The sequence below is a fragment of the Electrona antarctica genome (assembly GCF_951216825.1).
Source record: "Electrona antarctica genome assembly, chromosome: 18".
In the NCBI taxonomy this organism is placed as follows: domain Eukaryota; kingdom Metazoa; phylum Chordata; class Actinopteri; order Myctophiformes; family Myctophidae; genus Electrona; species Electrona antarctica.
In genome coordinates, this window is record NC_136799.1 from 35,589,323 (window position 1) to 35,612,317 (window position 22,995).

Below are 22,995 nucleotides of genomic sequence, written 5' to 3' on the forward strand. Positions count from 1 at the left end.
ACCGTACGCTTAATAAACCACGTGGGTAATATTCATATATATATCAATTTATACAACATTTTAGCATCAATTGATTAAATATATTGCAATAGATGCAAGAATTATTTGGGCTTGCATCCTTTGCATTAATGCCATCTTTTAATAGTGTCTTCGTTGATAATCTACATTTGCACGGACCGGTATCAATTCTGATACAATCAGAGACTTAACATTTTCATATAATATGCATTTGACTTCTCTGGGGATTTATAAATCTGTAGGAGCCAAAGTTCTGTCTGACAATGTAATGTAATATTGATTATATCTTGGCTCCCCAATTTGGGGACCCCCCCAAAGTCCCCATATATATTTTGGAATTCCAGCAAGTTGGTAGCAATTTAATCATTTGCACACACACACACACACACACACACACACACACACACACACACACACACACACACACACACACACACACACACACACACACACACACACACACACACACACACACACACACAATATACTGTACATTAACCTCGCATCACCAGGCTTTCCAATTCTTGATGAATTCCTGATGAATTCCTGTTCTGTTCTTTGGCCTATTTGTAAACTACGTCTCTAAATGTTTTGATGATTTGAACATGCGGTGGACCCTCTTGTAAACAAGTGTAATGCTTTATTGGGTCGTCCACTCACAGTAACAGTCTTTGTATTGAGTTGTGCTTGAAATGTACTGTAATTCTGCAAACTGTTAATAAATATTTCAATTAAAAAAAAAACTGAACTGTACATAAATATTGTAACAATTGTAAAGTTGACCAGCGGGTGGCGGTAATGCCACCGGCAACATCTATTTCGTCTACCGGAAGATGTGGTGCGTGCTTATATATTGGGTGCGTGGCGTGCCCGCCAATTTCGAGGGGAAGTAAACAACTCTCAGCAAGTCTGTCCGCAGGACTACGTCCGACTAGTCTACTATAGTCGATAATGCTCAACTCTCTTTCTGTTCATGATTATCTGTCTGTCTGAGGTAGAACGAAGTGACTTATGATGGCTGCGAATTTGAAAGGTAACAGTATGCTTAATATCTTGGAGAGTCTCTTCTGGTGACTACTGTACAGACAGTACAGTACACTCTTAACTGCCCTGTCTTTCTACATTTTCTCTGACAGCATCTGCCGATTCTTCGCTGGTTGCCAACAGGTACTGTTCGCATGTTGATAATGTTTCATAATCACATTTGGAGAGACAAATTTGCAGTACTATTAAGTAAGCTGCCTGCTTTATCAAATTGTTATCAATCAAGGACCGCTGTCTGTGAGTGAAATGAAAGTTTGATTGATGCATTGCACATCCATGAGTCAAACGACTGACTGATGTGCATACAGGTGCTTTATGCATGCTTCACAAGCAGATTTCTCTTGGCCTGCTGTATGATGGTAGCAGGTTCGATTCGTTGATGTATGAAAATGACACTCCTGGCCTAAGATTTAGACTCTCGTAGATGTATCGATTCTGACATTTTCAAAGATTGAAAGTGTCAGAATTGATAGTCTAAATCTTAGGCTAACACACTCCAAGATTATTTGAAGTCGCTAAGAATATAATCTATTGTTGCAGCTACACTAACCGATTATTTTATTAGTACAATTTCACTGGATACATTTTCTGCCAAATCAATTCTTCAACAACTTGTTCAACTCTTACCTTTTAAATATTATTTTCATATACATTTATTTTGTGGTAATACAGTGCAGACGGTGATTCCATAAAAGTGTTTGTGCGGGTGCGACCCCTGACCCATGGCACCGGGCTGACCACAGATGCAGTTCAGAATCTGTGTCTCACGGTTACCTCACCCAACACCATCCGCCTGCACTCGAAACCAGAGCCACGCACTTTCACCTATGATCATGTTGCTGATATGGACACATCTCAGGTTGGTGCCACATCATGGTCACAGCCAGGTTTTATATCCGCATATTTATCTGTCAATATACTGACAGGGTACTTAAGGCTCATTCATAGTCTGGAATTTGACCACCCTAACTAGTACAGTGGGAAGAGGGGGGTATCATGCACCCCCCGGAAATATACTTCTAATCAGTGTTTTCTTATTGGAAAAAATGTGCTGAAAATGATGAGCTATGATAAAAAGTTGTCAAAATGTCCCACCTACCTCAAAACCCCCTTTTTGGTATATGGCTCTGGCAAAATTGTGTAAAGGCAAATATTAATTCACTAAAATTACATAAATAGACATGGAAGTCTGAAATTTGTCATGGAGTATCCTGACACATAGGGGTAAGTAGAAGAATAGGATTTGGGGGGTTGCTACCATTATAGTTTTAAATATGACCTACATTATCCCCAGAAAAACAAAAAAAGATGCTGTCCGCTTGACTAATAACAACAAAGATGGTTATTTTCCAACACATTATGGTGAAAATCACTGCCTCACTTGTATATAGAAAACTTCCCATATCCCTAAGCTTCATTTTGAGCCCAAGATAACCTTTCTATCTTGAAAATTACTCTTTCTGTAGCCAAAACTCTGAACTACCGGTATACCTCAAATCGGTGAAAATTGTATATTCAGTCAGTATCAGCTATACATTTGGAATGAATTAATGAATAACTGAGTTTGAACTGACTCCACATTATGGAATATTCCTTACTTAAATAAGCTATGTTAAAAAGTTGGCAAAGTGTCCAATCTACCATTTTTATGCAAATGAGTGCCTCCATTATCAAAATAATCGATTTTCACTATATCTCAGCCAATACTGCACTTAAATGAACAAATACGGTGTCTAGACCTATGTGTTGAGGGTCGAGGATCTCAGTGAAACTATTCTTAAAGTGACTACATGTGGCATGCTGGTGTGCAAATCAGTGCCGATGAAATCAATTCCTCGTCGCCGGCTTCTTGTGCATGCTTTCCAGTGTCAAGGAGATCAAGCAGTGAGGTTGGTATAGGACTGCACCACAGGACACACTGGATTCAAAAACTATTTGGTTTTCAACAATCCCTGCCCTTCATCATAGGGTTTTGGTTTTTCCACCATAGCTTCATCAGCTCGCTTGTATAAGGCAACGGTGGCTCTCTTCAGAGCAGAGTAGCATGTAGGAAGGCGAGCCAGGTCAACTTTAGATTTAGAAATGAGTTTGTCATCTGCCCCACCACTCTTTCACTGAAGACTCACAATTTAAATAGCATATATTCTGAGCCTAGCCAAGCCATATGACCCATAGGGCAGGAGCCTAACAAGTACACTCCCTGGCATGACTAGTATGTTGCAGGGACTTACCCCAATCCAACCCTTTGGTATTCCCCGGCTGGGGATCGAACCCCTGACTATCCAGTCTCAGGGCGGACGCTCTAACTACAAGGCCACTGAGCTGTTGATGATATCCAGAGCTTCTTACGGGTGTGTAACTTTAGAGTGTACAAAATGGAACCAAATGGACCTGTAAGTAAGCCTTGTGTAGCCATGAGGCCCATAGGGCAGAAGCCTATCTCCTGTTTCTGTAGTATGAGGTAGCTTGATGTACAAGTACACCCCCTGGACATGACACTAGTATGTAGCAGGGACATGTCCGACTTACCGACTGAGTCTTTGGTATGACCCGGCCGGGGATCGAACCCCGACCTCCCAGTCTCAGGGCGAACGCTCTGACTACAAGGCCACTGAGCTGTTGACATCTTACTGGTGTGCAATTCTGAACGTACAAAATGGAACCAAATGGACCCGTAAGTGTTATGGGGGTCCTTGAAATGTGCCTTGTGCTACACTATCTCCGATTCTTAAACGGGTCTCATGGTCGCAGGCAACGTATTCTTCTCCAAAGTTGAACGTTGCCGCCACTGTTGAAGCAGCCATACACTACACAGGTTTATCCTGATGTTCTGGGCATCTTTGTAAAGTTAGTGTTATTAAAAAGCAGGTAAAAGAGTAACGTTTCAGCACTCTATTTGGTCTCTCTATCCATTCAATGTAGTAGAAGAGCCGACTGTTATGTCGTCTCCGTCCACAGGAAATATGTTGCCTGCGACCATAAGACCCGTTTCTGAATCGGTCTATATGGAACAGATCCTTAATCAGTATAGTTGCAGCAATTCATCTGTCTGCTGTATGGACAGAGTTGTGAGTCTTCAGTATGGTAAATGGTGCATTTATATAGCGCCTTTATCCAAGACGCTTTACATAGATTGTGCATTACATTCACCCATTCAAACACATTCATACACCGATGGCGGCGGAAACCATGCAAGGCACCAACCAGCACATCAGGAGCAATTAGGGGTTCAGTGTCTTGCTCAAGGACACTTCGACACTAACTCTGGGGGAGCCAGGGTTTGAAATGGCAACCTTGCGGAAGTTGCGGTTACCATCCGGCCACTCTACCCCTGAGCCACTGCTGCCCCAGTGGACTTCACCCGTGCCAAGTTGCTGCAGACAATGGTGGGGGCAAATGACAAACTCACTTCTTAAATCTAAAGTTGACCTGGCTCGTCTTCCTCCATGCTACTCTGCTCTGAAGAGAACCACTGTGTTGCCTTATACAAGCGAGCTGATGAAGCTATTGTGGAAAAACCAAAACCCTATGAAGGGCAGGGATGGTTGAAAATCGAAGGGTTTTTAAATCCAGTGTGGTCCTGCGGTCCAGTCCTACCAACCTTTGATCTCCTTGTCATTGGAGACCATGGACAAGAAGACGAAGAAGACTGATTAATGTGACTGCATTTTTTTCTTTATGGTGCAGGCTAGTGTATAGGGTGGTCACTGTTGCTTACATTTTTGCCTTTGAGTGTGTATATGATGGAATACTGTTACAGGATTGTGTGACTGTTTGTATTTTATACTGCATAGTGCAGGCCATTCTATAGTGTGTATACTGCCGCCTAGTATTGTTCATACTGAGGATGTTTTTTGTGTGTGATGTTATGCTACAGTATATATATTCTAAATTATAAAGCTAGCATAAAAACACAGCACCTGTCTAGATACCTTATTTGTAAAGTTATATGCAATATTGGTATCTCTTACTTGGTATAAATGTGACTTTATTGTAATGGCAGCACTGATTTTTACACCAGCATGCCACGGGCACATGTGGTCACTTTAAGAATAGTTTCACTGAGATCCTTGACCCTCAAAACATACAATCATACAAGTATAGACACCTTATTTGTTCATTTAAGTGCAATATTGGCTGAGATATAGTAAACATCGATTGTTTTGATAATGGTGACACTCATTTGCATAAAAATGGTAGAGTGGACACTTTGACAACTTTTTAACATAGCTTATTTAAGTAAGAAATATTCCATAATGTGGAGTCAGTTCAAACTCAGTTATTCATTCATTCATTCATTCCAAATGTATAGCTGATACTGACTGAATATACAATTTTCACCGATTTGAGGTATACCGGTAGTTCAGAGTTTTGGCTACAGAAAGAGTAATTTTCAAGATAGAAAGGTTATCTTGGGCTCAAAATGAAGCTTAGGGATATGGGAAGTTTTCTATATACAAGTGAGGCAGTGATTCTCACCATAATGTGTTGGAAAATAACCATCTTTGTTGTTATTAGTCAAGCGGACAGCATCTTTTTTTGTTTTTCTGGGGATAATGTAGGTCATATTTAAAACTATAATGGTAGCAACCCCCCAAATCCTATTCTTCTACTTACCCCTATGTGTCAGGATACTCCATGACAAATTTCAGACTTCCATGTCTATTTATGTAATTTTAGTGAATTAATATTTGCCTTTACACAATTTCGCCAGAGCCATATACCAAAAAGGGGGTTTTGAGGTAGGTGGGACATTTTGACAACTTTTTATCATAGCTCATCATTTTCAGCACATTTTTTCCAATAAGAAAACACTGATTAGAAGTATATTTCCGGGGGGTGCATGATACCCCCCTCTTCCCACTAGACTAAACCCGGAGCTGAAATAACGTTGAGCGGTGGTGAGTAAAAACAGAGAAGGGCTGGGGCGGTGGCAGTGGTTTGCTCTTCACCGCAGCTCGTGTCAATGGGATGAATATAGAGTTGCAATACCCTCCATTGACTCCCCACTCATCATATTGCGTTTGCGATCTGCTGGTCTTAAACGACGTTAAACTCACCAACATTGCAGCTGTAGTCCAAGCTTGAATTATGCTCTTTCAGTCTGCCGAGCTTGTTTTTCATAAAAATCCCCCGTAGACATGTTATGAGCTACTTTCTGTCCAAAATATTCCACAAGTGATATTCCTGCCGTAATATTCAACCTGCCGTAAAACAAGATGTGTGGGAGAGCGCTTGTTTAATAGAAGGCCGTGCGTGACGGGGCGTCGCACTGCGTCGGCCTCTTCTTTGGGTGTCTTACCTGCGCAGGTAAGATTCTATTAAACAAGCGCTCTCCCACACATCTTGTTTTACGGCAGGTTGAATATTACGGCAGGAATATCACTTGTGGAATATTTTGGACAGAAAGTAGCTCATAACATGTCTACGGGGGATTTTTATGAAAAACAAGCTCGGCAGATTGAAAGAGCATAATTCAAGCTTGGACTACAGCTGCAATGTTGGTGAGTTTAACGTTGTTTAAGACCAGCAGATCGCAAACGCAATATAATGAGTGGGGAGTCAATGGAGGGTATTGCAACTCTATATTCATCCCATTGTAAAAAAATAGAGTTGCAAATTGTGGCTACGAAAATCCATACTATGAATAACGCTTAATCTGACATATGAAATTAGGGGGTATCTACGTATTATTATTATTAATAATATATTTTTTAGGTTGCTCTTTAAGAACTACTACCTAACTTTGACTATAGACTGGAGTGGCTTTAACCTGATTTCTAACCGGAATCTTACCTGCAATCTTATATTTCCTTTTGTATGTCTTCAAATGCCCTTTTTTATGACGTCTTTCCACCCTCTTAATGAAAATGCGCTATACAAAAAGACATACAGTGCCTATATAAATCTTAATGTACTTCTCATTGCCAACAGGAATCTGTGTTTTCCTGTGTAGCAAAGAACATTGTGGAGTCTTGCGTGAATGGATACAACGGCACGATTTTTGCCTAGTGAGTATTTTATGTCTCTTATAATATGCTAAACTAAATGGTGGGTACAGTTTGAGATACAACAACCCTGCACAGGATTAGTCTTTTCATTTGGTTCTTTTGCTTTTGCAGTGGACAAACTGGCTCAGGGAAAACGTTCACTATGCTAGGTGAGATTTGATATTTCTTTTACTTATCGTCTGTCAGTTTTGACTATGTCAATATGTCATTGTCTACTCTGTTCAGAGTTTTGGCCATATATAGTATGAACATAAACCAATTTTGATGTATCCAATGATTGCTTTTTATGTTTTGATTTTGTGCATGTTTATTATTCATAGTCATTAAAGCTGAAATCATAATCATTACACAGGTAATAACTCATGGACATAGAATTTCATTAAAAATGTTCCCATTAAATGTGGTTTTCTCTCTCTCTAGGCCCACCTGACTCTGATCATTTCACTGATGAACTGAGGGGTGTAATTCCTCGAAGTTTTGAGTATTTATTTTTTCTTATCAACAGAGAAGTGAACAAGGTGGGTGGAATCCTTGAACAGAATTCCCACATGATACTGTAGTCACCGTCATTCTAATGCGATGACATGAATTATAATTAGCTGGGAAAGTACAAGTTACTTATTTTGATTTTTTTGAGCTAAATTGCTTTACCTCTTTTTTTTGCCACAAAGTCTGAGAAGACCAAGACCTTCCTGTGCAAATGTTCATTCATTGAAATCTACAATGAGCAGATCTATGATCTCCTGGACAGCGCCTCAGCCATGCTGTTCCTTAGGGAGGACATCAAGACGGGTGTGTTTGTTGACGGTGCTGTGGAAAGGTTTGTCACATCAGCTGTGGAAGCTTATCAGGTAGGAAGTCACTCACACCGTGTTTCATTGAAGTAATGATACAAGGCAGCACCAAAGCAACGTCGCTACATTTCTGTCTTAGGTACTGTCAATGGGCTGGCGTAATCGAAGGGTGGCCTCCACATCCATGAACCGAGAGTCTTCAAGATCCCACGCTGTGTTCACCATGACGGTGGAGTCCAAGGAGTCCATAAATGAGGTGGTGAACATTCGAACATCTCAGCTGAACTTGGTGGATCTGGCAGGGTCGGAGAGGCAGAGAGACACACACACAGACGGTTCAAGACTGAAGGTGATGCCCCAATGGCCCTACCCTGAATTATGCTCTGCAGTTGTTTTTGAGTTTCTTATTCTTTTTCCTCTTCTTTCAGGAGGCCAGCAGCATCAATCGCTCCCTTATGAGCCTCGGTCAGGTGATCATGGCACTGGTTGATGTTTCCAACGGGAAGAACAGACATATCTGCTACAGGGATTCCAAACTCACCTTCTTACTAAAGGTCAGTGCCCAGTTCCTCAAATGCTTTCTCATGAATTCAGTTTTTAGTGTTATGGTTCGACATTCTGTCCATACTCGCCCATCAATATGTGTTTGTTGTGTTTCCTGACTTCGCTCTGAATGTACAGGAACATGGTACTTACTGTAAGCCTACCTGTCCTATAATATTGCAATATTTTCATTATCCTGCTATTTCATGGTCTCATTTCATTAGTAGATAATATATAATTTTTTCACATTATCTAATTTGCATATCGAACCTGGGACACGCTGTCAGGCTTGCATTGCAGCCTAGGGTGCCTGGACCATTTTGTGGCCTGGTCAAAAATAAGTAATTTTAACACAAGAAGTAATGTGTTGACAGATTGTCTGTAGTTGGTATGACAAGAATGAGTACACTTTCACTATACATTCTTTTTTTGGTGTTTTTATAAAGGACTCTCTTGGAGGCAATGCAAAGACGTATATCATAGCCAACGTACATCCTGGCTCAAAGTGTTTCGGAGAAACACTATCTACTCTGCAGTTTGCCCAGAGAGCAAAGCTGATCAAGAATAAGGTACCCCGTCATCTGACAATAACTGCACACTGTGAAGGATATCAGACCGACCCAGCCAGACATGGCTTATTTCAGAATCTTGATGCTCTGGTTCCAAAACACTGGGCCGGGACCCATTTGTGGGCCGTGGACAAATTTGTATGGGCCCCTTACCTTTTATTGTTTCCTACATCTAGTTTTTAATTTATTATTTTGAAACCTTTAAAAAAACATTCCCAAAAAAGCAAACATTCTTTTCAGTAATTTCATGAAGAAATCAAAGAAAAAAAATCTAAAAGTAGTGAAAATTGCCTAAGCTCACAATGTGGTGTGAAGCGACACGTAGTAGATCTGCTATTTTCACTAGTTTGGGTCCCGGGCAAACGACTAATTACTGTTTTGGGTCTTGAGCTAAAAAGTTTTGGAACCACTGCTCTATTAGCTCATGCTTGTGGAATTCTCTCCTTTCTATAAGGCCATGATCAATGAAGACACACAGGGAAATGTGAGGCAGTTGCAGGCTGAGGTGAAAAAGCTGAAGGAACAACTTGCCCAGGCCCTCGTTTGTCAGCCAGGCAGTGTGGACAGAGATGTGGCACCAGGAGGGCCTAGAAGCCCAATGGGTAGGAGCACTTCAACAATGTACATTGTGACCCTTTTTGTTGATACAATGTTATTTTTATGACCCTGGAAAGTCTTGCCTATATTATCTGTGCAAGAATAATTCTCACCCATTCACAAATGGTTTTTTTTGCCCTAGGTTATAAAAACAACAAATTAAAGTATGTTTGAATTAGAACTGCTGTTTGGAAAGTTCTGTTCTTTCTCAATGATTGTTTGCAACCCCATATGATGTTATCTCAAACTAAGTAGAGGGCAATCTTTCTTCTCGGGTGCATCTAATCTAGACCACCCTGAAATGGCGTACAAGGCAAAGTTCATGGAAGCTGTTCAACTATGGAGGCAACGTGGCGAGGAGAAGACCGTAAATACAAACTACTAATAGAATTCTACTGATTGCACAGATATTGGTTTGTGGTAAGGATTTTAAGAGAACATGTTTATTGTGCCCTTTTGTAGGTGCTGCTGCAGAAGGTGGCTCAGCTGGAGGAGGCCTTGAGACAGAAGGAGAAGTTCATCCACTCCAGCCGCATGATCATCAAGTTCCGTGACGGCCACATCTCTCGCTTGGAGAAAATGAAGGGAGGGCAGGGCTTGCTCCCGGAAGAGGAGAATCAAGCTTTAGTCGACCAACTCAAGGAGGAAATCAAGATACTTGAAGATCAGGTATAATTAGATATACACTTTTGAACACTTACTGGCGCAGTTATAGATTGATGACATAGATGTTATATAGATGATGGTAATGGTATATTCCATATTTTATGATACATTTAAAGCTTTCAGTATTTGTAAAGTTTTTCAGCTGGTTAATGTTTTCATATGTCAATCTGTAGGGTTTTTGTAAAAGTTGCTATGGTGAGACTTATTTTATTCATGCTGTAGTTTGTTGTGGAATTGGGAAGAAACATTTATTTTGCTTTTACTGTTAACACTGTTTAAACATTGCTCCTGTTTGAACATGCTATTCCTAAAAAAATTAAAATCATTTGTTTTTGTTTGCTCATCTTTTGTTTTCTCTTCAGGTTGAGCATCACCCAAAGATTACACGATACCAAGCAGATAATTATAGTCTGAGGGAAGAGATTCGGCAGCTTCGTTCCCTGGAGTCTGTGAGAAACGCTGAGTTGGATTTACACCAGGCTGCTGCTGAGTTAGAAGAAGTCTTTCAGAGGGTTCTAGAGACAGAAAAACTCATGGCCTGTAAGGACGATAATATATTGTGTGTGTGTGTGTGTGTGTGTGTGTGTGTGTGTGTGTATATATATATATATATATATATATATACTTGAGCAAGGGTAGCCTCTATAACAAGGCACCAACCTGCTCCTAGGGAGCAGGTTGGTGCCTTGCATGGTTGTTTCCACCATCTGTGCGTGAATTGCTTTGGAGGAAGGCACTATATAAATATACCGTTTACAATACATGCCCATGAATATTGTGATTAATTGTTTCTTATGCATGTTTTTTTTTGTGGGACATCGTCTTTTGTGAGTACGGTAATTTATCTTTAAATGGCTTAAAGGGTTTGTGCTGTGGAATTGGATCAGTTTGGATCAAATTAAGGATTTAGCACAAGAACACGGAGGTGTCTGTCTGAAAGATTTCAGCACATATCTATTATTCGAAGGGATTTTCATAATTGTTTGGCTGATGGTAAACCCCTGGGATTGATTTAAGGTTTCTCCGCAGCCCAGCCAACCTGTTTGACCCCAGGGACTGCAGAGAACATCTCATCCATTTCTATGGAGAGGATGAAGGCTCAGCTAATGCAGAAACAGTCTGAACTCACAGACACTAGCAAGGCCTTTGAAGAGTACAAGGAGATCACCAAGTAAGGAAGGCTTTTCTTACACTAAATTCACTTTATTTGTGCGTTTCTGACAGTTCAGTCTATATTTGTAAACCAACAAAAATCATATATTTGTAAACTTTCATATTTGTGAAGATGTCATGTATTGTCAAACTCAAAAATGTTCTTTTGCTGCTCATGTGGACATGTTTCTACTTTCTTGCCATCTCCTACCCATGATGTACAGTTGGAGGCCATCGATATTGTCCTTTTCTTTTTGCTGAGGTTTGCGTGATCTGCGCAAAAAGACAGTTAACCCATTTTGGGCGGGAACCCCTTTTGGTGTTTTAAACATTGTTATAATTTAGCTATTGAAAAATAGCATATCTACAAGCTCATAGCGCGCCACCGAGTGGCGCGCTACGAGCTTGTAGGTCTGCTATTTTTTGAAAATAGAAGGATTTTTAAAAATTTTGAGGTCAGGCCTAAATGGGTCAAATGATAAGGGACAATATCGGTGGCACCCAACTGTATGTTATATTTTATTATCCAGCCCTAGTTTGCAGGTTCTGAAGAAGCCTATGTTTAAATTGCTAATGCAGACATCTTGGCAATAGGCTGCTCTGCATGAGTGTGGTTGGCTTTTAGATGCTGTTAAATGGTTGATAATTTCAAATGCAATACATTAATTAAAGCCTGCGCTGCAGAATTTATTTATTGATTGTTCATTGTGTTATAGGAAACGGATGGCAGAGTTGGAGTCTGAGAAAAGATACCTCAGCAAGTCCAATAGTCACTTGGAAAACATTCTTGAAGCTACAAATACCTACAAAAAAGCTGAGGTTTCTCAGCTAAATCGAATCCATATTGACACAATCAAGGTGAGGGCCATCTCTTGCTCAGGTCTCCCTGAACTAGCTCTAATATTTTTTACTGTATTTCTAACGATAAACTTGTGTTTTGCTGCTGTTTGTTGAACTACCAAGAGATTTAGGGATGGATGATAACCTATAAGGCGATGCAATGGAAGTTTGGTTTTCCTTAGTGCCATTTTGTCAAGATTTTCTATCTATGATTTTTGAAATGTATGCACACGAAGCCCATACCGCACTGTTTTTGAAAATATCCATCATCTCTATATCACAGATTCTTACCACCCCAACCAAGAATAATTGTAGCCCGCGAGTGCCACCTCTATTCAGTCCAGAACACTTGAACAGCAGGGAGGAAGACGTGGATGATATTCGGAGTGAACAGCTTCCAGATATGGCCGACTCCGAGACAGCCTGTGAAGCCCTGACTGAGGAACTTCAACAACTGCAGGTAAAATTTAAATGCACACGGACATGCAAACCCTGCCTTCACCAGCTAATCTTGCTATCATTCACCTTGGTTGTTGTTTTCCCTTCATCAATTCAGATATATATGAGCATCATTATGAATTATGACCTTGGAAACAACGGTGTGGACTGTGGGGTGGTACCAGTGGTTAGCACTGTTGCCTCACAGCAAGAAGGTCCCGGCTAGGTTAAAACCCTGGCTCTGATGGCTCTTTGCTTTTAAAAATGCATTTACTATATAAAATGGGAAGAAAGTGTTAATGTGATCCACAGTGTGATGTCATGGACAGCAAAGGATTACAACAATTGATTTAATTTCAGAATCCGAAATCCAAAACATCAAACCTCTTCTTTCTGTATCTTTATTCCTGAGCTATGATTGATGATTATGAATCATAATCATCAATCATATCATAATTTATGATTAATCACCTCTTCAGGGCACACTACTGATGATTCCCTCCAAGTTCATGAATATCCACCCATCTGTTTTCAGATTTATTTTGTTCACAGACGGACAAACAGACAGAATGCCCTGCCACGCATCACTGCGGGCAGGGTAATTGGGGACCTACTGTACACTCATCCAGTATCAATACCACTCTATTAAGATTGTGTGACAATTTCTTTCTCTCCACCATGTCAAGGAGCACGCCAATCGTGTCCAGGGTCAGTTGGACGAGGAACAGCTGAAGAACAGGAAGCTGTCACAACAGATAGCAAAGCTTGAGGAGCATGTTGTCATGATGTCACAGGAGGCTGACGGCAAGGATGAGGTGGAATGCTTTCTTATTGTTTACACATGCACATACAGTATACTAGTGTTTATGACAGTGGTGACAAATTGAAGGAAAAACAACAATGTATCCTAGTGAGAGCGCTTTAACTCAACGCTCATTCATATATTATGATATGCATGTATACTGCAGGTATCAGTAATCATGGGAATTGCATTCAAAAGTTTCACTTGGAAATCTTGGAAGATCATTCAGAAGGGGTGTTTTGTTAATATCTTGCTATGTACACGTCTATCTTAACTAGTGCTCCAGACCTTTTAGAATGCTTTTTCTATTTTCTATAGGCCTATATGTTCGTATAGGACTATAGGTATGTATAAATATCTTGTTGCTGTCGGATTAGAATCTCATATGTCCAAAACTCTTCAGGATTCAAAATTTCATAAAAAATATAAACAATTGCACATCTACAAGCTCACAATGTGGCACGATGCAACACAGTTTTAACTTGTAGATCGGCTACTTTTGTATGACAAATTTAAATGAAGACGGGTGCAGGAATTTGTTACGACATACTATTGGTCCGACTGTCATTAGACCCACAACCTACTTCAAACCCTAACATTGATAATGCTTGGGTATCCTGTTTCTCTTTGCATCTAATGTAGCTACTTTCTACTGAGAGAGATGGCAGAAACTCGGAGAAGCTCGGTCTGCAGGAGACCATAAATGAGCTGGAAAAGACGTTGCAGTCTCATCAGCAGACGGCGGAAGGTGAGGAGTCTGCCTTGACAATATGACTTCAAAATGTTAGATCATCTGATCTATTTATTTTGATAATTGTGACATTTTCTGTAAACGTCCTTGATTACACAAATCAACAATGTAATGTCTTTATTTATTCAAATCAGGCTACCATAGCAGAACCAGAATCGCTCCAACCTTCTATCATATAGAAGTCCATCCATACTGTATATTGCTCAGTCCTACAGTTGGGTGCCACTGATATTGTCCCTTATCATTTGACCCATTTAGGCCTGACCTCAAAATTTTAAAAAAAATCCTTCTAAATCCTCCAGTTTTCTGAAATAAATATTTTCACGATTTTTCAAAAATAGCAGACCTACAAGCTCGTAGCGCGCCACGAGTGGCGCGCTATGAGCTTGTAGATCTGCTATTTTTCAATAGCTAAATTATATCATAATGTTTAAAACACCAAAAGGGGTTCCCGCCCAAAATGGGTTAACTGTCCTTTTGCGCAGATCACGCAAACCTCAGCAAAAAGAAAAGGACAATATCGATGGCCTCCAACTGTACTGTCTGCTATGAAGGCTGTGTCGCCAGGTACCGAGTACTGACACTCACATGCTCTGCATCTTCTCAGTTCTGAGGATTGAGATCCGTGACCTTCAGCTGGTTCTGCAATCCTCTGATAAGGAGCTAGCTGTTGCTAAGAAGGAGCTAAGTGAATGTCGGAGTGAACAGGAGAGGGACTTGTCCCAGCTCTCCAGCAGTCTGATCAGCACAAAGCTCCAACTTGACACAGTCCAGTAAGTTGAATTTTTTAATGTATCCTTTTTGTGTTTCATGCAACACAGTGGTGCAGCATACAGTACATGGATGCATCCTCTACCACCTGTTCATACTGGTGAAATTGTTTTTGCATATGATTCTATCAGTTATTAAAATGCTCTTAAAATGTCTTAAATGTAGCTTACTGAAACATGCAGTTACCATGTTAAATTGTACTATTAATTCAATACTGTTATGTCTGCACCTACTCGGCAAACTACATCATGGCTCTTTCTCCAATTGTTTTCATCCTCACACACCATCTGTAGTCCAGGGGAAGTTGTATGTTGAGTGTGCCAACCTCAGCCATTTTCTTGTGTTAATGCCAGGTTGGAGTGGGAGCAACTTCTGGAGGAACATAGAACCCTGCAAGACTCTTTTGACCAGCTGCAGGCCGAGTCAAAGTTTGAGGCTGACGAGGCCAGACAGCAGCTGGAAAACAGACAGCAGGAGCTTGCTGCTCAGCAGGCACGTATTACGGTTAGTGATGTGATCAAGTTCAGTTGCTATCTTTATATTCCTCCTGACTTTGGTTGTGTATATTTTAAGAGTTAAACTTTTAGTTCAGTTAACTACATGCTCACTAGCGAGTGTGACTCTATTCTGGAGCAAACATTCACCCAAACACGAACAGCGAAATCAGGAGGTGGCCTAGTAATGGAGCTCTGGGGGCCTCTGGTGAGCTAAGTAGCTAATTGATCAACAGAAAATGTGTCAAATTAAACATGAGTAATAAACAGTTTGGCGATGTGTCATGTTAAAATTTTAGTAGCTAGTATTTACAACGTCACTAACGGGAATGCTTGTGGAATTTGTGATCTTCCTCTAAACTTGGGCTGGGTACCTAAAAATGGAGGCTGAAAGGTACCAGACTAAAGAAAAGAAATAGTCCAGACTTGAATAAAAGACATAGAAGGGCTTCAGCTGAGTTTCACTGTTCATTTTTGGCCAGGGTCAACTTTACATTGTTACAGCTACACACACACACACACACACACACACACACACACACACACACACACACACACACACACACACACACACACACACACTAAGGTTTGAGTTCAGATACTGTACCCTCTGAGCATTTATCTTTTACTTTATTTTATATTTATTTTATACTTAATGTTTGATTTTATAGCCTAAACGAATTGTAGATTAAACAGAAAAAATATGTATAGCCCGCCCTAGTACATTGTACACAGTACAGTTGCACATAATGCAGTACAGTTTCCGTTTTCTGTGTGCATGCATTGTAGGAGCTGAGAAATTCCTTACAGACTGAAATGGAGAATACCAGCAACCTAACCTCCCAGTCATCCAGGTGAGTTTGGCACAATACCTATTTCACCCCCATATTTAATCCAATTACAATATTATGAGTTGCTAACAGCAGCTTTTACAAAGTATTCATATGATACATTAGACGTATGATAGTAGGACTGCTAAATGTGTTTGCCCTCAGAGAACTTATTGAGACTATGGATCAGAACAAGCTGCTAAGAAAACAAGTATCTGATCTAACAACGCAAATTCAACAGCAGGTCAGTAAGTTGTCAGCAGTGTGCATGTCATTTACTGTGTAATAAACGTAGTTCTACACAAATAAGTTCCACACAAATAATATCGCTTAAGATTTTAGCTTCTGCCTATTCCTTTTGATCAACTCTAACGATGTAACAGTTTCTTTATGTAATGTATAATTGTGTTGATGCTGTTGTGAGGATGATCAAATAAACGAAACTGTTTTGTTTTTCTCTCTGATTTTTAAAGACCTCCATCGTAACGACTACAGAGCTAAATCTGGCAGCTACCAATGAAAATATAAACAGATTACAGCAGACAATTGATCAAGACAAAGTAAGTCTCTGTGTACAATTTTCCTTTATTGTCTCCACCAGGCCGAAGGCATGGGGAGAGAGTATGTTTTGCACTCCGTCCGTCCGTCCGTGTGTGTGTGTGTGTCCGTCCGTCCGTCCGTCCGTCCGTCCTTCCGTCTGTGAACAGCTAATCTCCGGCACCGTTAACCCGGTCGATGCCACATTTTGCACACACACTCCCTGGATGCCAACGATGAACCTCTGCCCCAAACTTTCCAGAACGGCCTGTTATAGCGCCACCAGGAGGCCGCTTTGTGCAAAACAAGTTTTTGGACAGTACACCTACAGATTTTGTCCAAACATCACGCAAATTGGTACACAGTCTCTCTAGAGCCATTCAACGAAACGGGTCTTTCAGATTTCTCAGACTCCATCCTGATTGGCTAAGATTGGCTTCCAAAGTTCGCAGGAGTGCTCAGATTCTAACTAAATGCTGCAAATCATGAACACATTGTGTGATTTCCGTGAAATTGTGCACGCACATTCCCACTAGGCCGAGGAAGAAATGCCACATGAACATTTTCAACTCAGCCTCATGGTGGCGCTATAACTGGCCGAAAAGTGTTTTTACATCTAACTGCACGGATCTGTGGATAACTTTGTATGCCAACTCCCTAGAGGCCAAGGAAAAACCTTTGCCTGGAATTTTTCACATCTGCTCTTTATAGCGCCACCAGGAGGCCGACCTATGTAAAACACATTTTCTAATATTACTCCTTCAGATTTTATCCACATTTCACGCAAATCGGTACACATGCTCTTCATAGTCATGTGATCAACACGGATTTGTTTGATTTCTCATAATCCACCCTCATTGGCTACGATTGGCTTCTAAACCTTTCAGGAGTAGCCCGCTTTGTACCCGTTTTGTACAAATCGCCACAACTACTCAACGCAGCGTCCGATTGTGGTGAAACTGTCCATGCATATTCCCACTAGGCTTTGGAAGAAATGTCACTTGACAGTTTTCAAATCAGCCTCATGGTGGCGCTACAACAGGCCAAGCCGCGTCACACACACACACGTTTATATTGCTCCTAAACATTTTGCCAAACATCACACACACACTCCTATCCTCCTGGTGGAGACCTGTGCCCAGAAGGGCACTTTTTCTAGTTGTTTCTGTTTTACTTAAAAATGCACCATTGCAGTCGAGTTACTTGTTCGAAAGGGATGGGAGATGAACTGTACATTTGCCTTTAACTTCCCCTCCACAAGGAGGTTGTCACACAAGCATAACCCCTAGTTATGTTGGTTTCCAGGATGTTGCGTTGGATCTGATCAACCAAACTAGAGACCTCCGTAGCGAGCTGAGCCAGAAGGACCAGAACCTCGCTCTTCTGTCGGGAGACATCAGCGAAATCACAGTACTTTCACACTTTACTGTTTCACACTTGAGTAGTCTTGTTTATCTGCAGAGACATTAGGTACATGTAGATGTTTTTGTAATAATAATATATTGGGTTGTTTGTTTTACCAGGCTAAGTTCAATGCTGCCTGCTCAGAAAGGGAGGAGCTCAAAGTGCGCTACACCATGCTGCAGGCACAGGTTGAAAGCCTGCATGAAGCTGCAGATAGGAAAGTGGCATCCAATCAGATAGAGGTATGATTTGAGGATATAAAGATTAATTGAATAATGAATTAAATCAACAATAAAATAAATCAGTTTAGTGATGCATCACCTTAATTTATCCTATGTATAACTTCACCAAAATGTGGATGCTTGTCTTTGATTCATAATTACAAAATAGAAAAGTTATGTTTTTAATTGGTGGGTCAACACATTCAGCAGTTTGTCTGTTTGGGCTCAACAATACGAATTTTCCATTATTTAGTATTTCAATACCTCAACTACATTTCATGGTCTAAATCGGAGATTAAATTTAGACCAGATCACATTCACTTTCTTCTCCATGAAATGTACACCTTCTGTCTTACATGCGTCATTCACTTTGCGTTTGTCTGTGAATTAAACTGAATTCATTTATTGGCCATTGACCGTGTATCCATACCAATTTGATAATGCCTGATTTGATTATTTTGAACATGCAAATTAGCATTAACGTTAACATACCATTTCTGGTTGCACTTAGCTTGAGGTGTTGCAGGAGGATTTGGTGTACGCTACAGACGATGTGGAGAGACTCACCAAGGTCTTAGATGAGCAGAGCAGCCTCCTCCAAGCCTCTCAAGACCAAACTGCCCAGAAGGAGACCATGATCAAGAATCTACAGCAAAAGGTACATTTTCCACCTGGACACATAGCAATGTCACACATGCTTGGAGATATGAAGACAATATGCATTCAGTGGTGTTAATGATAGTGTTAATTAATGATGATATAAATAATTAAAATATTTGAAAATATTTTATTTTCACATTCTTTTGAAGCTCAAGCAACAAGAGGAAGCCATCGAAAGAATTATCCGAAATGGCAGCTCAGCTCCTGTGCTAGAGTCCTCATGCACACCTACATCATTACCTCGGGTAAACAAACTTGTCCAATACATGTGAATTTGCTCAAACTTATCACTCTGTGGCTAATGTCCATTTCTTGATTTCTCAAGACACCATGCACCCCGAGAAGCTTCAATACAAACCTGACACTGGTGCTCGAGAGCCACGAGAGGGAGCTAGAGAGTCGACGATCCTCCATGATGAGAATGGAGATTCTTCTGGCAGAACTGAATGCTGAGAGGACTGCTAAGAATGAAGAGATAAATAGGCTCAAGGTATGTGCAGTACTTTGTCTGAAGTACACCTCATGACAAATCTCATTTTGCTATATTCCGATATTTGGGACACATCAGTAATTTTCAGCAAAGAAAAATGTCTTTAGTTATCTTGTTCTTTTGGCAATGTACATTCTTTTTTTTTTTATGTTTTGAAATATGTGTTCAACTCACATGCCCAAAACAGGGACACAAGGTTAAAAATGTCTTCTCTTGCCATGTAGTCTGTTGCACCTTTTGAGAAATAGTTATCATAATTACGATTAAGTCAATTCACCATCAATCATTTTTGTTTTGGCTTCTCTTAGACCCAGCTTAGCGAGAAAGAAATAGTGAGCTTGGGGATTCAGGGACTCCTAGACAGATTCTACACAGCTGAAAAGCAGCCAGACAAGAAAGAAAGCACGAACGGGTAAGTCGGAAGTCCCTTGACTCCTTTCAAATGGAGTCATGCTGCCATGATGACTTTGTGGTGTGAATAAAGCTGAATTGTCTTTTCGTCTGCAGTGAAATGTTGAATGAGGCCATTAAGCAGTCCATGCTTAGAGAACTACAGGAGGAGAGAGCTCAGAAGGTTTGCCTACTCATTACATTATTTTCCCCATTGATAAAAGAACTTCTGTGAATACTGTGCTCACTGCATGCCCCACTCTCTTTTTATTAACAGGTTCAAGTAATGCAGAGGTTCGCTGAAGTTCAAAATGGGTAAATGGGTATTTTGAACTCATTTCCCTTATTGAAAAGTGTGTAATTCCTAGTGTAGTGTAATATTTTCACTGTAATGGGCTGGGTACTTATCTGGAAATATATCAAAACCGATATTTGGAACAAATAACCAACTTAATCTTTATAGTGCAGCCATAGCTCAGGTGCCACATTAAGCGCAGCTTGACACCTCAGCTTTGATTGCCTACATCTGGCCTACATGGCACTGCTCCACGGATTTGTCTATAGGTTCATCAAGAAGCTTTTTTTTTTCTTTTCTTATATCAACGAATCAAAACAAATACATTGTAATTGATTTTTTTTTAATAATAAATATCTATTAGTCTGATTAACCACTTAACCATGTATTATACATACTTGTACAATGGTACAAGAATACTGAAATTACTGCGATGCGTTGTGAGCTTGTAGATTACTATTTTCACCATTTATTTTTTTAATAGTCCATTAATTGTAATCAAGGCAAAACTTTGAAATAATCGCAGCAATGGTTTTGTTTTTATTGTTGCCTTGATGTTAGTATGCAGGCCAAGGAGATGATGCTGGCCCAGTCTCAGACTTGTGTTCAGGAGCTAACCAATGAGCTTAGGAACCGCTGCCTGGAGCTCAGAGAACTGAATCTGAAAGAACAAGACCATGACAAACAGCTTCAGGTGAGACTATTGTCAGTTTAAATTGTGGCTCAGCTACTCGATCAGGAGTATAAACGGAATCTTGGTTTATAAAGGGGGGGATTCACACTATGGTCCCGGATGCGCATTCGGGACCACTTGTGGTAGTGTGAATGCTGCGTACCATTAACGGGAGCGGATCACCCAACCGCTCCTGGGACCGAATCGGGACTGATTGAAGTGTACTCGGATACGGATCGCTGCAATGTGAAAGCATTGAATACAGTTGAATGAAGTGTACTCGGGTGCGAAAGAATCAAGGCGAATGTGAATCATGGCCAGCGGGGACACAAGCAAGTAAGCAACCGTATTCGGGAACAGTTCGAATCAATCAGACTGTGTGAATCCCCCCCCCCCTAAATGTCCTTGAGCTGAGGTGTTTGTTTTTAGGCTCTTCTTAAAGGCATGAACACTACTTGATGTAATGTCTCCAATAGATTGCTGGAGTTAAAGTTAAAATGTATTTTTTTGTTTCGTTTTTTTCCTTGTCGCTTAGTCACTTTCCCAAAGCGCCATGGTGTAGGAAGGTTTGCAGCCATGGCTCAACTGTATGTGATGTTTAGTGAACTGTGAACTGATATCCTGATCTCCTTGCAGGAAGTTGAGGTTCTCCGCAAGCAGGTTGATCACCTTTCAGAGGAGAACGGCAAGCTTGTTGGCCACAGGAACCACAAGCAGCGAATTGAATATATGGTGAAAATAAAAAAGGAGAACACCAGACTTCTGGAGGTAAAGGATGACACTCACTTCTCATTTATTAATTGTAAATGTCATTAATACATCATGTTTATAACCCACTCTTTGTTTTTAAAGGAAAATGAAAAGCTCCGTTCAGAGATGGGTTTACTGCGAGTCATGTGAAGTGCTCCACCAGAGAAGAGTTATGAGTTTTGTCTGCTTTTACCTGCTTTGGTGTGGGGGGGTTCTAGCTTTTTACCTGATAGGATTGCCAACAGTCTGGGTTGTCTTTGTTTAACTTTCTTTTTTATGTGATTTCACAATATTTACAGTGAGATCCATGAACAAATGTCCTGTTTCAAGAACAACAGCTAATTTCTTTGTCAACCAAAACAATAGCTTTTCCCAGGCTTTCTGTTAGAGCTGAAATTGAAATGGATTGTTATTGTTCTGAAGAGGAAATGGCCATAGGCCTACTTCACTCATTTAGACCAGTGGTTCTCAAATGTTTAGGATTTGTCCGTGTCTCCCCAATCCCCCCCCTCCCCTCCCCCCAAGGTTTTGTGCCAGAGACCCCGCAAAGAGATATATATATTTTTTTTTAATCCTGGCGACCCCCTCAAGTACACCTAGCCAGGGGTCCCCGGACTCCACGTTGAGAACCGCTTTAGACTAATGATATTTTAATTACTATTTGATTAAAGTAATGTGAAAATTGTAAATTGAAGTTTGTACTTTCTTAATTAATCCTGCTATGTGTATTTCTCTGACTGAATGACGTAGTGATAGAGGAATTATGGTCAGTTAGTGTCCGATGTGCTATCTCTGTACAAATTGTGAAAACTGTTTCATCTATACATTTTTTGCCAATATTTCAATAAATTTGTTTTTTGTTAACCTTATTTTATTCTCTATTGTAGGGCTACTACTAGGACATATTTTTCCACAGTTCGCAATTGACTTATTTTTTGCAATGCAACGTAACTGTATGGCTACACAATTTGGCAACTGTGACATAAATCAGAATTGAGCAATTTTGTCAAGAAAAATATAGTTGTGAAATGTAACGTTGGAATTGCGAGGGAGGGATGGGGTTGGGGGATCCACATTAAAAGGATCCCTGGCTAATAACGCTTATACATCTATAACTAAATGGTACATAAAAAGGCCATGTCTGCTTCTCAGGTCCTTGCTGCTGTCCTAGCCTGGTAGAACCACTCCCCCTGCTGGACAACATTTGGGGTTTAGGGTTAGGGAGGAGGGAACTTGTGAACTCTGTCCTAGCTCC

General features: G+C 40.5%; 1 protein-coding gene across 3 annotated transcripts; it reads left to right on the forward strand.

The window, feature by feature from the left end:
- Positions 1-897: 897 nt before the first annotated feature.
- kif15 (kinesin family member 15) lies at positions 898-22,429 on the forward strand. 3 transcript variants are annotated; one of them, XM_079528163.1, is made up of 35 exons: positions 898-1,051; positions 1,155-1,185; positions 1,735-1,921; positions 6,997-7,073; positions 7,185-7,222; positions 7,494-7,591; positions 7,745-7,924; positions 8,007-8,216; positions 8,296-8,421; positions 8,857-8,979; positions 9,434-9,581; positions 9,867-9,943; positions 10,039-10,245; positions 10,605-10,782; positions 11,260-11,413; positions 12,111-12,252; positions 12,518-12,694; positions 13,359-13,487; positions 14,117-14,222; positions 14,833-14,998; positions 15,350-15,500; positions 16,280-16,344; positions 16,486-16,564; positions 16,794-16,880; positions 18,163-18,267; positions 18,381-18,503; positions 18,994-19,140; positions 19,292-19,387; positions 19,468-19,632; positions 19,941-20,044; positions 20,140-20,206; positions 20,300-20,337; positions 20,879-21,011; positions 21,627-21,758; positions 21,843-22,429. In XM_079528163.1, the coding sequence occupies exons 1-35, from the start codon at positions 1,030-1,032 to the stop codon at positions 21,888-21,890; spliced, it is 4,116 nt and encodes a 1,371-aa protein (XP_079384289.1). In that variant the 5' UTR covers positions 898-1,029; the 3' UTR covers positions 21,891-22,429. The 3 variants fall into 3 exon arrangements, with proteins under 3 accessions (XP_079384289.1, XP_079384287.1, XP_079384288.1); XM_079528161.1 differs by having other exon boundaries at positions 9,434-9,579; positions 9,850-9,943; XM_079528162.1 differs by having other exon boundaries at positions 9,434-9,579; positions 9,850-9,943; positions 11,272-11,413.
- Positions 22,430-22,995: the final 566 nt, after the last annotated feature.